Source organism: Rhinolophus hipposideros, assembly GCF_964194185.1.
Source record: "Rhinolophus hipposideros genome assembly, chromosome: 16".
NCBI lineage: Eukaryota > Metazoa > Chordata > Mammalia > Chiroptera > Rhinolophidae > Rhinolophus > Rhinolophus hipposideros.
In genome coordinates, this window is record NC_138062.1 from 18,354,807 (window position 1) to 18,369,290 (window position 14,484).

At 41.5% G+C, this 14,484-nt stretch overlaps 2 protein-coding genes across 4 annotated transcripts in view; one reads left to right on the forward strand and one right to left on the reverse strand.

Annotated features, from left to right (window-relative positions):
• Positions 1-543: 543 nt before the first annotated feature.
• Positions 544-14,484, reverse strand: part of ANAPC10 (anaphase promoting complex subunit 10) — a 273,020-nt gene continuing 259,079 nt past the window's right edge. Inside the window, exon 7 of the transcript XR_013995059.1 lies at positions 544-670. The gene's annotated coding sequence lies outside the window, so the exon portion shown is untranslated. The remainder of the gene's footprint in view (positions 671-14,484) is intronic.
• HHIP (hedgehog interacting protein) overlaps positions 3,000-14,484 on the forward strand; it is an 84,894-nt gene continuing 73,409 nt past the window's right edge. For 2 of the 3 annotated variants that reach the window (XM_081075691.1, XM_081075690.1), the window contains exons 1-2: positions 3,000-3,834; positions 9,497-9,689. In XM_081075691.1, coding sequence (XP_080931817.1) covers positions 3,556-3,834; positions 9,497-9,689 — 472 coding nt within the window. In that variant the 5' untranslated portion in view covers positions 3,000-3,555. The remainder of the gene's footprint in view (positions 3,835-9,496; positions 9,690-14,484) is intronic. The other variant, XM_081075692.1, reaches the window with a different exon arrangement.

Here is a 14,484-nt window from a genome sequence, read left to right on the forward strand (position 1 = left end):
ATTTGGAGTTTTACCTATTTAATTTCAATTGTGTCAAATATTTCATCTTTTACAATAAACCTAAATTGTTCATGAGACTCTTCAATGCATCAGAGGTAAGCCTGGGTAGGACTGGGGGGTGGGGGTGGGATGGTCTGAGTTGCCCCTGGCCCATACAGGGTGCCTTGGCGCAAATTTTAAAAAAGGAGCCATGTTGTGTGGGTAGACACGGCCATGCACCAATACATTCCACTCGGTGAGCAGGCTTTCAGCTCCCATTGGCTGCCTCAGCCACGTGCTGTTTTTCAGGGCACCACCTGCATGTAGATGGCAGTCCTGGAGGGGGCTACTCAGTGCTGGTGGGAGCAGAAGATGGTGAGCTGGCCACCTGGGTGCGGCTCCGCTCCTTGCTAAAAAGCAAACAAACCAACCAAAACGATTTCATTTGTCTGGATGAGTTTGGTTGGGTAGGGCTCCCTTCTTCTTCTTCTCGTCACTTCTGATGATGTAGCTAAGGAGGGAGATTTCCCTGATGAAAGAAGACCATTTTTCATGTTCAAGTGTGCAGATGGTTATGCAGCCTCCAACTGGGCTTTCCAAGTTTCATCTTAGGAAATAACCTGATGGTGATTCTTGATTCCTAGAAAAGTATGCTGTCAGTCTGGCTGTAGGTGAGCTTTGCAATTTCCCTCTGCGGAAAAAAACGAATACAAGTTAGTTCACTTGTATAACACTGCTTGGTGACTGGAAATTCTATGTGGCACTGAGAATAAGCCCAGCCCTCTCATCAGTGACCCTAATTATTGACTGTTGTGACTAACAACAGATGGGATCAATTCTAGCTCCCATGTATCAAGAAAGGACAAGTTTGTCTCATTTCCATAATCCTTTATAAACTCTCTATACCTTGAAACTTAGGGTCATAGGTTATAACAGCTGCATAATTTTTTGCAACCAAAATTAATTTACATTTATGATGCCCTTAGTCTTCAAGTACAACCATAAGAAGGCCTGTTTCAAACTACTAAGATGAATTTATCCCTTGGAGATCTCAAACCACTGAAATATAATTTTTAAAGGATTTTTATTTTGGAAAAAGATCATAAAACTGGTATTTGGGAATAAAGCCTTGGATAGTGAAAAGCAATCTAGATTGGGCCCCTGTGTCCTGGTTTTTAAACTACCTAATTAGATGAGATTGTGTGAAACCGATTTCATCTTGATGCAGTTCATCTTCAGATCTGTTTATTAAATGAAAGTTTAAAGTCTTAAATTCCTCATAACTCTATGATTTATTTCATGTTAAAAGTGCTCAAAGCAGGAAGAATATCAGATAAAACGTATGTGGGTCCGAAGAGAGATTTGAGATCACAAGTATACAGAAGTCAAGGGTATGCAACAGCCCCTGGGAAAAATGGTAAGTTTGTTACAGGGACCCTACACTGAGCTAGGGACTGGACCAAATATGCCAGCACATTCTTTCAGTTATTCTAAACGGTCACCTTTTGGGGGGAAAACCTAGTTCCACTTGTAAATCGGGGCCCAGTAAGTGAGTGGGGCGGAAGCCTTACCTTGCCACTTAACTGTAATTAGTTCTGTCAGCTATCCATCTCCACCATCACCAACTTTTGCGTTAGCTTGGCAAAGTCCATGTCCCAGAAGTAAAGCAAATCCAAATATGGCGAACATTTCTCCATTGCCCAAATGGGAAAACTGCCTTATCTCCTCTTCAAAATCCACCCGCCAGAAAATCAGCTCCCCTGTTAAGCAGTCAAGTGGGCAGAAAGCACATTTTGTGCGCAATCCCTTAGAGGTTTGTCCTGATGCCAAATTGCAGGGATCCCATAAACGTCAAGTTACCATTCTTAATAACGATCTTTTTAAAAAACACTTTCTTTAGGCACACTTTGTCTAACTGGGGCAAAGTTTGATTTATTTAGGTACACAGGATACATTGGGCATCCCGCCTCTGAACGCCCGCAAAACTGCTAGGAATTCTTTCTCCAGAACTAATATCTCTGTATTTACACCTCCGGGGAGATCTCCCCAGGATTTTTCCCCCCCTCATTTAAAATGAACGCTGATTCCGCGGCCAGCTTCAACGCTTTTCCACCTGGGGCCGGGGAACCTGTGATCCTCCGCTCCGGGGCAGGAGCCAGCAGGGCCCCGCCGAGCTCCAGGGCGCAGGTGGGGCCCTGGAAGGGGGCGTAGGAGGCCAGCCGGCTCGGGCGGGGCAGCCCCCCGGGTAGGCAGACGCGGCCGGAGAGCCCACCCCACCCCACGCGCACGCGCTCACGCCATTTCAGGAGCGCGCAGGACCTTAGGCGAGGATGGGTACCTCTTCTCCAAACAGTCTTCAAACCATCTCAACGTACTCAGCGGCTCGCAGCATCTGGGTTGTCCCCCCGCCTCTAAATCAGACCCCCCAGGAGGATCTCCACCGGCTCGAGCTTCACACTGACAATCACCGGGGAAGTGGGGAGTCCGTGCGGGCCAGGGCAAGGAAAGGGGCCAAAAAGGCTCCCTCCCGCCAACTCCAGCCCACTCGGTTCATCCTCCCCTGGGGCGAGGGGCGGGTCGGGGCCGGGAGGCCCTGAAAGGGGCCCCTCCCTTCTCACCTCCCCGGGCCCACTCTTACTTTCTCTCGGAGCCTCAGCTCCACCGCCTTTGGCCCGGGGTCGCGCCGAGGGGCCGCGAGCAGGAGAAAGGAACCGGCGCGGACTCTCGGGGCCGCGCCCTCGCTCCAGGTCGGCGGGCCGGAGGGTGGGATCGTGGACGCCCCCGGCCGGGCGCCCCGGCGAGGCGGGCGCTCTGGGATCCGCGCTGGAGGCCGGCTCCGGGGGCTCCGCGGGGCCCCCCACCTCCGCCCGCCGCCGAGGCCCACGGCCCCTCCCTGCTCATCCCGGAGGCCGGGGCCCCGGGGGACGCGCTCGCGCCGGGGCCGCCCCCTCCCCTCCCCCCAGCCCGGGCGGGGGCGCAGGAGAAGCGGTGACGTCAAGGGGCGCGCGGTGGCGGCACCTCCCCGCGCGCTAGTTAAAAAGAAGAAGAAAAGAGGGAACGAAACATGAGAGGCTGTGTGAGAAGCTGCAGCCGCCGGCAGAGGAGACCTCAGCATCATCTAGAGCCCAGCGCTGGCCCTGCCTTCGCCTGCCCCGCCGCCGCCGCCGGTGCTGTTTCTGCTACTGTCTCCCCTAAACTCTCGTTACACGGACAAGTGAACCTCTGTGGCCGTCTTCTCCTCCTCTTCCTCCTCCTGTTCCAACTCCTTCTCCTCCCACTTCCCAGCCGCAGCAGAAAGCCCCTAACCCAACTGACACTGGCACAACGACAAACGGTGTCATCCGCACAACTTTCGCTCGCTCCTCGGGCTCCCCTAAGGCATTGGACCCCTCGCCTCGTCTTTTATTTTTTGCAAAGTTCCATCGCTCTACATATTTTCGGCCCCGCCACCTCCCTGCCTTTTGAGTGTCCAGCCGTCCCGCAGCCTCCTCCCGGAGCTGCGTCCTGGTGCCCCTGCTGGGCAGTGGCGTTCCCCCCAATCCGCCCGCGCCCAGCCCTGGCCGCTCCGGGCAGACGATGCTGAAGATGCTGTCATTTAAGCTGCTGCTGCTGGCCGTGGCTCTGGGCTTCTTTGAAGGAGATGCTAAGTTTGGGGAAAGAAGTGAAGGGAGCGGAGTGAGGAGGAGAAGGTGCCTGAATGGGAATCCCCCAAAGCGCCTGAAAAGGAGAGACAGGCGGATGATGTCCCAGCTGGAGCTGCTGAGTGGGGGCGAGATGCTGTGCGGTGGCTTCTACCCTCGGCTGTCCTGCTGCCTGCGGAGTGACAGCCCGGGGCTGGGGCGCCTGGATCACAAGGTAAGCGCTCACCCGCCTCACCGATGCTAGATTGGCTGGGTGGGGTTCCCTGTGGCTCCAGCAACGCTGGTGTCTGTGAGGAGGGCGAAACTTGTTTGGGCAGTTCTTTTTAATAACTGTTCCAAAGCCCGGTTCCATGGTGTGTGCCTCCGGGGTGCGCAGACACCTCTCCCGCCCCCGAGGGTCCGCGGTCGGGATGCGGTGCAGAACTGCCTGTCTCGGAAAAGAGAACCTTCTGTGGCACTCGCATTCGGGGCTGGGTAAATATTTTAAAAGAATCGCGATTAACAGTGTGTTTTGGATCGAATCGGGCATTGGCTGTGGTGAAACTGTAAATTAAGGTGGCTGTGGTTTCCGGTTTATTTTTCTAGGGTAAAAAGATTTGTGCAGCTTTCTCCACGTGCTCGGTTAGGCAGAGGACTGCATCGTAAAGGATATTGAAGCATGGTTGGTTTATGATCCCCAGCCCCGTCAGAGGGGGTTGTCCAACAGTACAATCGTTAAACAGGGAAAAGGGAACTCCTGGTACTCTAGTTGAGAATCCGAAACACTGGCGGAAGAGTTTGCTGGCCGTATTTATCACATAAAACGGAGACGATCCGTTTGTAATGTTTTGTAGTATTACAGATGCAGGCTTTCAGTGGTATTTAGTTGTCTAGGAAGATCTCCAGAAACTCGTTTCAGGAGTAAGGGCATTACATGTTCCTTGTGTTAATAACTTTACACAAATATGAAAATAGTGTTGGTTGAGTGAAAAGACATGCTTATTTCTGAGTTTGCAACATCTTTCTTGCCATGGGATGCAGTCATGTGTGCTGTCTACTGTACTCCAAAGAAAGACTGGGGGATCCCGTCATTAACAACCACTGCACGTGAAATAAACAATCAGGTGTCTTTGCTCCCCCTCCCTTTCCCCATTTTAGGTTTAATTAAGAATTCCTCTGTTAAACACAGCAGTTGTCAAGGTCTGAGAGACTCTTGGAAAACTTGTGCTTCAGTCTTGCTGGCCCAGGCATAATAAAAAAAAATACCCAGGCTGAATCTAATTTTTATGCTCAGTTCACGGTAGATTTCACTCTATTCTCATGTAAACAGCTCCTACGAATCAACATATGTGTCTGGGTGGTATCTCTCACTTTGTTTTGTAACAAAAAGCCATATTGCATCATTTAATTTGCTCAAGTCATGCAAATAGGAAAAAATCAATAGGACAAAAAGGGGTCGACTTATCCTCCTCCCCACTAAACTGCTGCCCACACACAGAGTCCTGTTGCTTATGGCAAAAGAATAACAACAACACCATTGTGTTTGTTAGTTGGTTCACTAATGGGTGAAACTAGAGAACATCATTCTCTTTCAGTCCCCAGCTCTGTCCAAATGTTCATGCCTTTTGAGGGAGCATTTGTCCAACTCCCTCTATTCCCCAATGAGTGAGAACTGTCTTGCTGCAGGTTTTCAGCTGCAACTCTCTCTTTATTCTTACCATATGCAGCAGTAGTCTGAGATTCAGGGAACAGATATTCCAGCATTTTATTCAAAACAATGTCATTAAGCTCCTGTGTTATAATTGAATTAAATTACAGAATAGCTACATTCACATCATCTGCAGGGTTTTACCAGGACCCCAAAGAACCAGGAAATTCAGAGGGAGGTTTAGAAATATATGCTATTAAATCTTCCTGTGTGCAATGTACACCGAGTACACCCATGATCTGCAGACCCCTGCAATACTGAACTCTTCCAGGAACATGAGGAATGAAAACTTTGTTCTTAACTAAATATAGTGGAGGATGAAGAGGGGGGTGGCTGAGGAGAAGTTATATAAAAGAGAAGTTATATTAAAAAAAATTTTTTTAAAGAAACCATTCTTTAGGAAGCAATCTGCCACGTTAGCTATCCACATTCCTTTCCGTTTTACGTGCTTCCAATCTCCCAACAAACCCCTACTCGTTTGGGAAATGTCTCTGAATTAAATTGGGTACACTAGACTTTGCTGGTTTCATCACAAATGGTTTATAAGCCAACAATACTCAAATTGTTCAAATCAGAGATTGATATAGCTATGTCTATGCATTCTTGACCTATGTTAGCTCTCAAGTTTTAATAGTTTTTAAAACATGTTATTTTATAATAAACTTCAGTGTTTCCCTTCTTCCTCTAAGCCTTCCTGGTTTATAATATACGTTAGGGTCTTATTTCATAATGTGTGTACAGGGGAGTGATGGCTATTTGAAAGGGCCCTTTTTTATTTATGAAAAAAAAAATTTTTTCCCCAGAAAGATTTCTGCAACTTTTCAAGAAACTACAGGAATACCCTTTCCTATGGGAAGAAACTTCATAGACAAACAAATAGTAGCAAACTAGGTAGGAATATTGAGCATGGTCAGCTGAACAAATAAATCCAGTTTCCATACTAACACATTTTCTTTAATGTAATGAACTAGCATTGAGTTCAGTTCTTTAGCCATGGTATTATGCTTTGATATTCTAATTTTTTGGTATATTTTAATAATTTTGTGTGTTGTAGTGAGGTGGCTAACTACCATTATAAATAAGTTATTGCCAAAATTTAGGAAGTTGTATTGTCTTAGCAATATTTTTGCAGCTCCTAAATACAGCATGCTAAAAGCATCTAATTCCCATTAGCCAAACTGAATCCACAACCAAATGAAATAGCCCCATTTCTAAAACTTAACTTGCAGCCACAGAGGCATAGAAGCTCTCTCTACCTTGGGTGGTTTCACGGCCAAAGCTGTCAAGGAATGGGTGAGAAGTAATTGTTTTCAAGTGTGCCCTTTCACAATCATTTGTTTGCTCTGGCTCTTTCAGGGACAAAGGCTATTGTTGAACACATCCAACTAAACAAATAACTCATCCTGGGGTCCCTTTAACAGCTGCCTTAGTACAATGATCTATTTACATATTAGCCTAAAATTGAAACTGAACTCTTTAATGACATAATCCAGCACTATAGTCCAGAGACGCATGTGTTCTACTCAACAGCTGAAGAACCTTGTAGGCATATGATTTTTAGAAATAACTTTTTGTGTACCAAGTGATCTCAAGGCGACATCTTAATGTACTGTCACGTATTTTCTCCTTTTGTCCGCTCATCGCACCCATGTGGATGCCTTTTTATCCTTTTTGTTTAGTTACTTGATAAATAAAGAGAAATACAGAAGGTCTCTGTCACCCATTTTACTATTTATTGATAAGCTATGGTTGTAGGCCACGCTGCTCTGTGTATTCCAGGATTTATCTTACCTTTCTTCTATGGATTTCACTTTCATGTGGCTAAAGATTAAAGGATGGCCTGCCAGATGTTATAAATTAGTCAGCAGCAGCCACAATCATTACTAGGCATGCTGTAATAATGTTTCGAAGTTTTACATGATTTCCAAAGTATATTTAGTTTAAACCACTATAATTTGATGGTTTCATATATGGCTTTTACAAATCGAAACAGGAAATTAGCCTAAATTTCTTCTTAAGATTGATGACATTGTCAGACATAAAGTTAAGGACCTATATAGACACAGACACACAGGCCGAAAAGAAGAAAAAACACCCTATACACACCAGTTCGCATCTGTCTAAAACACTGTTGCAGCGTGGACTGAGTTTAATTGACTTCAGTAAGACTATTGGTTCATTGAAACCAAAGCCAGAATGATGGCTCTATCTATCTTCAAATAGGTATTTACACTGCAGACCTCACACAGAGCAAAATGTTACCATCCTGCTGGGCCGGAACAGCATGAAACTTTACAAAGAATAATATTATACTTGATTTCAGATAATTTATTGAATCCTATTTCTGAAACTTTTGATGAGAGATCTTGTGGCCAGGGCACATTCCAAAAATTGTAAAAGACAAAATTCTTTAGGCACTAAAATCAAGCTCTTCCTGGATAGCAGCTGGGAGAGTATATGTGGATCATTTTGTTTCAGCTATAAAAAATGGAAGCATGCATACTCTCCATAAAACCAAAGGTAATTACATTCCAGTTTTTCAGCCAGCAAAAGAGATGGTTTCAGCATCCTGCAGTTGTTTTGTTCTTAGAGAACTGCTGTCTGATAAACAAACAGAACAAACTTGAACAGTATTAATATTGAATAGATCTGTGAGGTCTGCCAGAGTATAGACAATAAAAGACATTTAAAACATTCTTGGAATGCAAATTCTAAGTGTCTGGTGTATGTTTCCTTTTAGAAATCTTTAACCATTTAAGCAATTGTCATTTAAATAAATTGATAAAAATTAAAATGTAAATAATTGTGATTAATGACTTTTCTGACTGTTGTAGATAGTTACAACATATTTATTTTTTTCTGAAATAGGGTAATTTCTATTGGACTTTTAATTACTGCATGCTACAATTTCAAGCATGTTTGTATTCAAAGATTTTTTTTTTTTTTTTTAGTTGCTTTGCTCTTTCAGGTCCAAATTTTGTGATTACCTAGAATATCTTTATCCTATAAAGATAAAAAGTTCTATGAAAAGAGAGCCATACAATTTACTCAAATTAGAACTTCAACCTTTGAATGAAATATTTGATTTAAACAATCATCTAGGGTTTAAACCGTTAATTTCAGTTCATAGTTCTAAAGACATAATTAAGTATAAATACAGTTACATAAACTGAGAAAAGGTGTATTACGGTGTTTATAATATGAAAAATCAATTATTGATTTAGACAGCACTGCACTTCACGTCTCAAATATTGTGCAGATATTGTTCCTCTAGATTTATTAGAGGGATTCCTGAAGTCGGTTTTTTAAAATTAGTACTAGATACTGAGACCTATTTTATCTACAAATTTCTAACCTCAATGAATCAATGACTCCCAAATTGGTCTTATTGAAGTAAAAGACATAATACTGTATAAATAAGGATAAAAGTATGTCTTTTTTCATTGAAACTTACTAAATACTATACAAAAGCACTTTTATTAGACTCGTGTTTATTCATGCATATAACATACCTGAAGAGCAAGTTAGGAAGTTTTTCCTGGCTAAGATATAATGAATAATAAAAAATCGTCTTAAAGCTATTTGATTCAGCTTCAGGTATTATTTTTATAGAACATGAAAGGGAGACAGTTTCCCACTTTAGCAAACTTTCCCTATGCAATCTGTAGATTGAAACTTAATTGAAATTAGAAAAATGTAACTCAAGTAACATCTCTGAGAATATCGTATTAGGAATTTCAGGAGTGAAATAGATTTTTATCTAAGACACAAGTAAGCCATGTTTTAAAAAATTCTGCTTTACATATAGTTGCATACAGGTATTAGAAATTTTAAAGTTAAGTATCAGTCAGTATACACCCTGAGGCAGAGTGAAGTGATAGAGTGTGAAAGGGACTAAATATAATTGTCATTTAATTCCTCACACCTGAAAGACAAATAAACAGACTTTGATTCGCAAGAGTGAGAAGTATTTTTCTGTATCCCTGTCCTTTGCTCTCCCATCTCAACCCAAGAGACTATGTGTGTCCTTATAAAGGCATTCTCTATTGTGACATGGTAATTCTTTTCAGACAACTGCCTTGGCTAAATTATACTTTTCTACTTACATGATTACCAAAAAAAAAAAAAAACGTTAAACATAACTTCACATAACTAAAACGAAGTTTGTTTTTTGATTTATGGCTTTCAGATATTTTCTGTTACCAACAACACAGAATGTGGGAAGTTACTGGAAGAAATCAAATGTGCGCTTTGCTCTCCACATTCGCAGAGTCTGTTCCACTCACCTGAGAGAGAGGCCCTGGAAGGAGACCTAGTACTTCCCCTGCTCTGCAAAGATTATTGCAAAGAATTCTTTTATACGTGCCGAGGCCATATTCCAGGTAAAAAAAAAAAAAAAAAAAAATGCGTAATTTAAATAAACTACTGTGGGATATCCTTACAAGATACCTGTTCTTAAGTGCTTGCATACAAGAGTGTAAAATTTATCTCATCTTTCAAAATACCTATTTTTACTTCATAATTAACCTTCTCAACTTTGAAACCTATTATTACTGCTCAAAGGGATTACTGTCATTTCAGTCTACACACAGTATGTTGGTTTTGTTGAAATGTTTTACATTTCTTGTTACACCGATAATACAGTTGGTAATCTTTACACACATTGGATTATCAGTACGAATTTCTCGTTGGTGTCTTCTTTACCCATCAATGTCAATATCAAGACAGGCTCCCCTTCTACGTTAATTGCAGACTGGCCACTGACTTTTAAGGTATTTCCTTAAATAAAATATGATTCAAAATCCAAAAAAGTAACACCTTCCAAAGCATTTTCACATATAATGACCAATTTGCTCCTCAAAAACCCTGGGAGGTAGGTAGGAAAGGTGGAGTCATATCCATTTGACAGATGAGGAAAACTGAGCCTCAGGAGGTGTTTAATGGCTTAACCAAAGTTGTACATTTAGAAAGTGATAGGGTAGATGTAGAAGTTCTTAATGCTTATAGCCTCCCAAACATACCTGGTCACTATCATATTTTGGACCCTAATATACAGATAAATTTTTGAGCATTGATTAATGTTACCATCAAAAGTTTGTAAACTTGGTTGTTGGTTTAGTTGGAAGAATCAACACAGAGGTAGAAAAGAATTTAACGAGACAGATTCTGTTTAGTTAGGCAAAGTCACACACAAACAAATCCACTGAAGCTAACAGTTCATAACACTAAATGGCATTGAAGGAAAAGACGAGCTCTAGAATGCACTTGGTGAAATTTTTTTTAAGGCTATGCACATTTCACTTTTTTCTCTGACCCAGAAAAGTGTAGATTTTTGTATTTTTCTTTATAGAGCTCTCTTAATAACCTAAGAAAACATTTTGACTAGGGTTGCTTGCTTCCTTTGGTGTACCATAACGTGTATCTAAACCCATTCAATGTGAAAATATTATTATTGTCTTTATAAACTACAGCCATGTTTCTAAGGCTTTTCTTAAACCAGCTGTTTCTTCCTCTTTATCACATTCCCCAAAGCAAAGTAGAATAATAGGTCACGGTTGCCTAGATGGCCTGTCGAGAAGCGATAACAGATTAGGTCCCATAAAGGTTTGCTGAAAATTTTCAAGTCTTGAAGGTTTGCCTATACCACTGGGTGCTGAAAGTGATCCCGACGCTTAACATTTTCATCTACCTCTATCTCCTTGAGATAAAACCAACCATGCTGGATTTCAGGACTCATCTGCGGGGATCCTTCCTATAGCTGACGTTATTTTAGCTTCCAAAGCAAACAACCAAAAGCAACATCCACTGTAAGAGAGAGAGAGAGCACAGCAAACAGCTCAGGAGCCAGAAGGGCAAGCACCTCACTCCCCAGATCAACATGTGTGGTGACGAATGACAAATTTATTTTTCTACAGAGTTTGTATATATGTAAAACTGCTGAAGTGCATCAAGATGTCAAGTGCTTTTGGTGGCCACCCAGGCTGCCCTGAAAAATAACCAGATGAAAGCTCCACTCCAGTGGTGGATGGAGCAGCAAGGGTGCTTTCCGGGGACCGGCTAGCATGCTTCAGCAACAATCAGAGGGCGCTTCCTCGGTATCCATCAAATACTAATAAGCATTCCAAATATGTGTCCCCAAAGCAAGTTGTAATAACAGACTCTCGGTGTTACTAATGTTGATCGATTTGTTCACCAGACTGATCCTGGGCATGTAGATTACCGTTTCCTAAAGTATGATGAATAAGATGGTAATCCTTCCCTCCCTCAGCCCTTGCCTCCAACCCAGAAGGCTCTTTAGAATTCTAGAACACTCATTTTTTAACAATAGCTCAAAAAGTGAATTTGCAATATTTTCACCTTAAGTCTATTTAATGACATGGTTTACTTATCTCTGAAGTCAAAATTATAAAACAAACAAACAAAAACCAACAATAGCTATTTTGTGATTTTTTTTTGTAATAAAAAACTAGGCAACATATTTTGACTATCCTCATTAACAGCCTCATCTTTCTGCAAATCTGAAACATGCAGAAGAAAATACCCTAAGGGATGTATTTTGCCAAGAGAAGGCAAATGCTGCGGGGGGGGGGGGGGGGAGAAAATAATTCCAGAGGTATCTTCATTTCTTCCCCCATTGCCCAATACTAAATAAATAAATAAATAATGTATAAATGATCTATCCCGTTGCTTCACCTTCATGGCTTTAAAGAAAGCATCGGTCACTTTAGTATACACATACACCTGGAAAGATAGTTGCTTTCTAGAAACTTTAATTCAGAAATATTCAAGGTCTGCTTATTTTCCTTTAAATGAAAAAAGTTAACAATCACTATAGTGAGGATACACTAGTTTTATTAATCATAATATTCTCAAGTTATGAATTTACTTCGGGAGGTAAATTCTTAAAACTTCTAAAAATAACAAAATTGAAACACACACGTGCGCACTCACGAGCTCCTTTCTCAACACCACAGGTCTTTTCTTCCTCCTAAATTATGATGAATATAGTTGATGCTTTGCTTTTCACTAAATAATGGCATAATACACTCTGTGGAAAGCATATAAAAGGATATCTATTGGCCTTGCGTCTTCCTTCACACTTGTTATCATAATGATTTTTATCACTCTTATTAAAGAGTCATCTGTAGATTATTGTAGTGTGAAATGTCTGTACACAATTAGTTCAGTTGGTTTAATCCCATTGCTAATGAGACCAAGGTCAATGATTTGATTCTACTGAGTCTCTCTAGTCCACAGCCATTCCTGACCCCATCAGATACCTCACACATGTGTCTTATTAGTCCCCAAAATGGATGGATGGACACCCATTACCTCGACTAGAAAATGCTCTTGAGTTCAGGCCTCACTGACAATGGTTTTTTGTTTTTTTTCCCATTTTTCCGTATCATAATGAACATCACAGGTACGGAGGAAAAAGAACTTTTCTCTCGCATGCATGCTGAGAGAAAAGCTAAAGCTTAGCCTCCTCCACAGAGAATATTCGCTTACATGCAGTGTTTTATCGGGTACTTTGTGGTATAGTATGACTGGGTCCATGATCCAGGAGAACAGTTCCAGATCCAAGATATTTGACAAGCTATTGGGAGTTAAACACACACACACACACACACACACACACACACACACACACAAATGCGCGTGAATAATCAGTGAACTTCCATCATGAGTAGACTTGATCATATTGTAATGATCCAGGATGAGCTAAACACTCACTTTCAGTAAAACTCTCTTCAATTCAGTCTTCTGAACAGAGTGATACCATTTGGCAGATTACATCTTCCCTGGCAATAAATGTCATCCCCATGCACAGAAACCAGGTCCCTTTTAGCTCTTCACAGAAAATTATGTCTTATTCATCACTATCCACAAAATTGGATCATTTAAGGCACAGTATTAATAAAAGGATTAATTGTAAGAAAAATGCCCATATTTTTATGTAAAAGTCTTCTGAGGTGGCTCCCTCCCTCAAACTTACATGATCCAGTTTGCCGGGAGTCCCTAAAAGGTTTGTGGTAACTCACTGTTAACATTTTTTTGTTTTGTTTTGAGTTCGCTAAAAGAACATAGTACCTCTGCAGCTACAATGTATGAATTTGCATTCATTAATCTTCAGATGTTCCATTTCAAAATGATTTCTCATTTCCTGAAGTTCGTCCCCAGCTAATAATTCCTTATAAAATGGAAACAGCCACCAGCATGGTTCATTAATTTCCCCTTAAGATGGTATTGGTTTGCAGACTGTAATGCTGGAATACAAATATTTTTAATAATCAAAATCGAAATTTCTTCTGCATTGTGCTTTGAAAGTTTTCTGTGACCCACAGGCAAATATCACATTAACACAAAATGTCTCCTTCACACATTTGGTTATAAATATTGGAATGGAGATCTTCCCAGCTTGATGGCAGATATGCTGGGGGGTACCAAAAACATGTATACACATGACTTGTAGTCATCTTTGGTTATCGGTATATATTGAGTATTACAATTTTAATAGTTTTTTCCTTTCTTAAAATGTGTATACATTTTTTGGTCATACATATATACCAAAAGCAAGATCTAGCACAAACGGTTTTAAGTTTGATTTAGCAACTCAGTTTTTCTACTTTTTGTCTCAGGCTTGTTTAACACCACTAGGATTCTTTCATCTGTACGCTCAGCCTTTAAATAATAGAGGAGAAAAGTTATCTTTTGCAAACAGTAAGTTGCTAAAGATGAGTAAATGCTGCTGTAGTTTTCATTCCTCTGCCCAACTTCTAATCCCTGAATTTTTTCAGAGAAAGATAACCTCCTTCCAGCTGCCTTGTCCCGCCCATGGACCACCCTTTCCAGCTGCCATGCCTCCTTTTTTTGCCCCTCCTCCCCACTCCCAAGGACATCTGCTCTTACTTGTCTGGTTCCCAAAGATAAGATGTTTCCCAATAGCCTAGCCAGTTATTGGCCTTGAAGAGTCTGTCTCAGAAATTTAGGGGTGATACACTTCACCCAAAGGTCAAAATCTACATCACGTTTTAGCCACTTGGGACCCTCAGATTCCAAGATTAGTTTTAGATTTGAGGTGATGTAGGTCAAGCTCACAGAAAATAAACTTTTAGCCTCTTTCACTAAAATATGCCTCACTTGGATGTCCCCAAATTTTTATTCTTAGAAATCCTT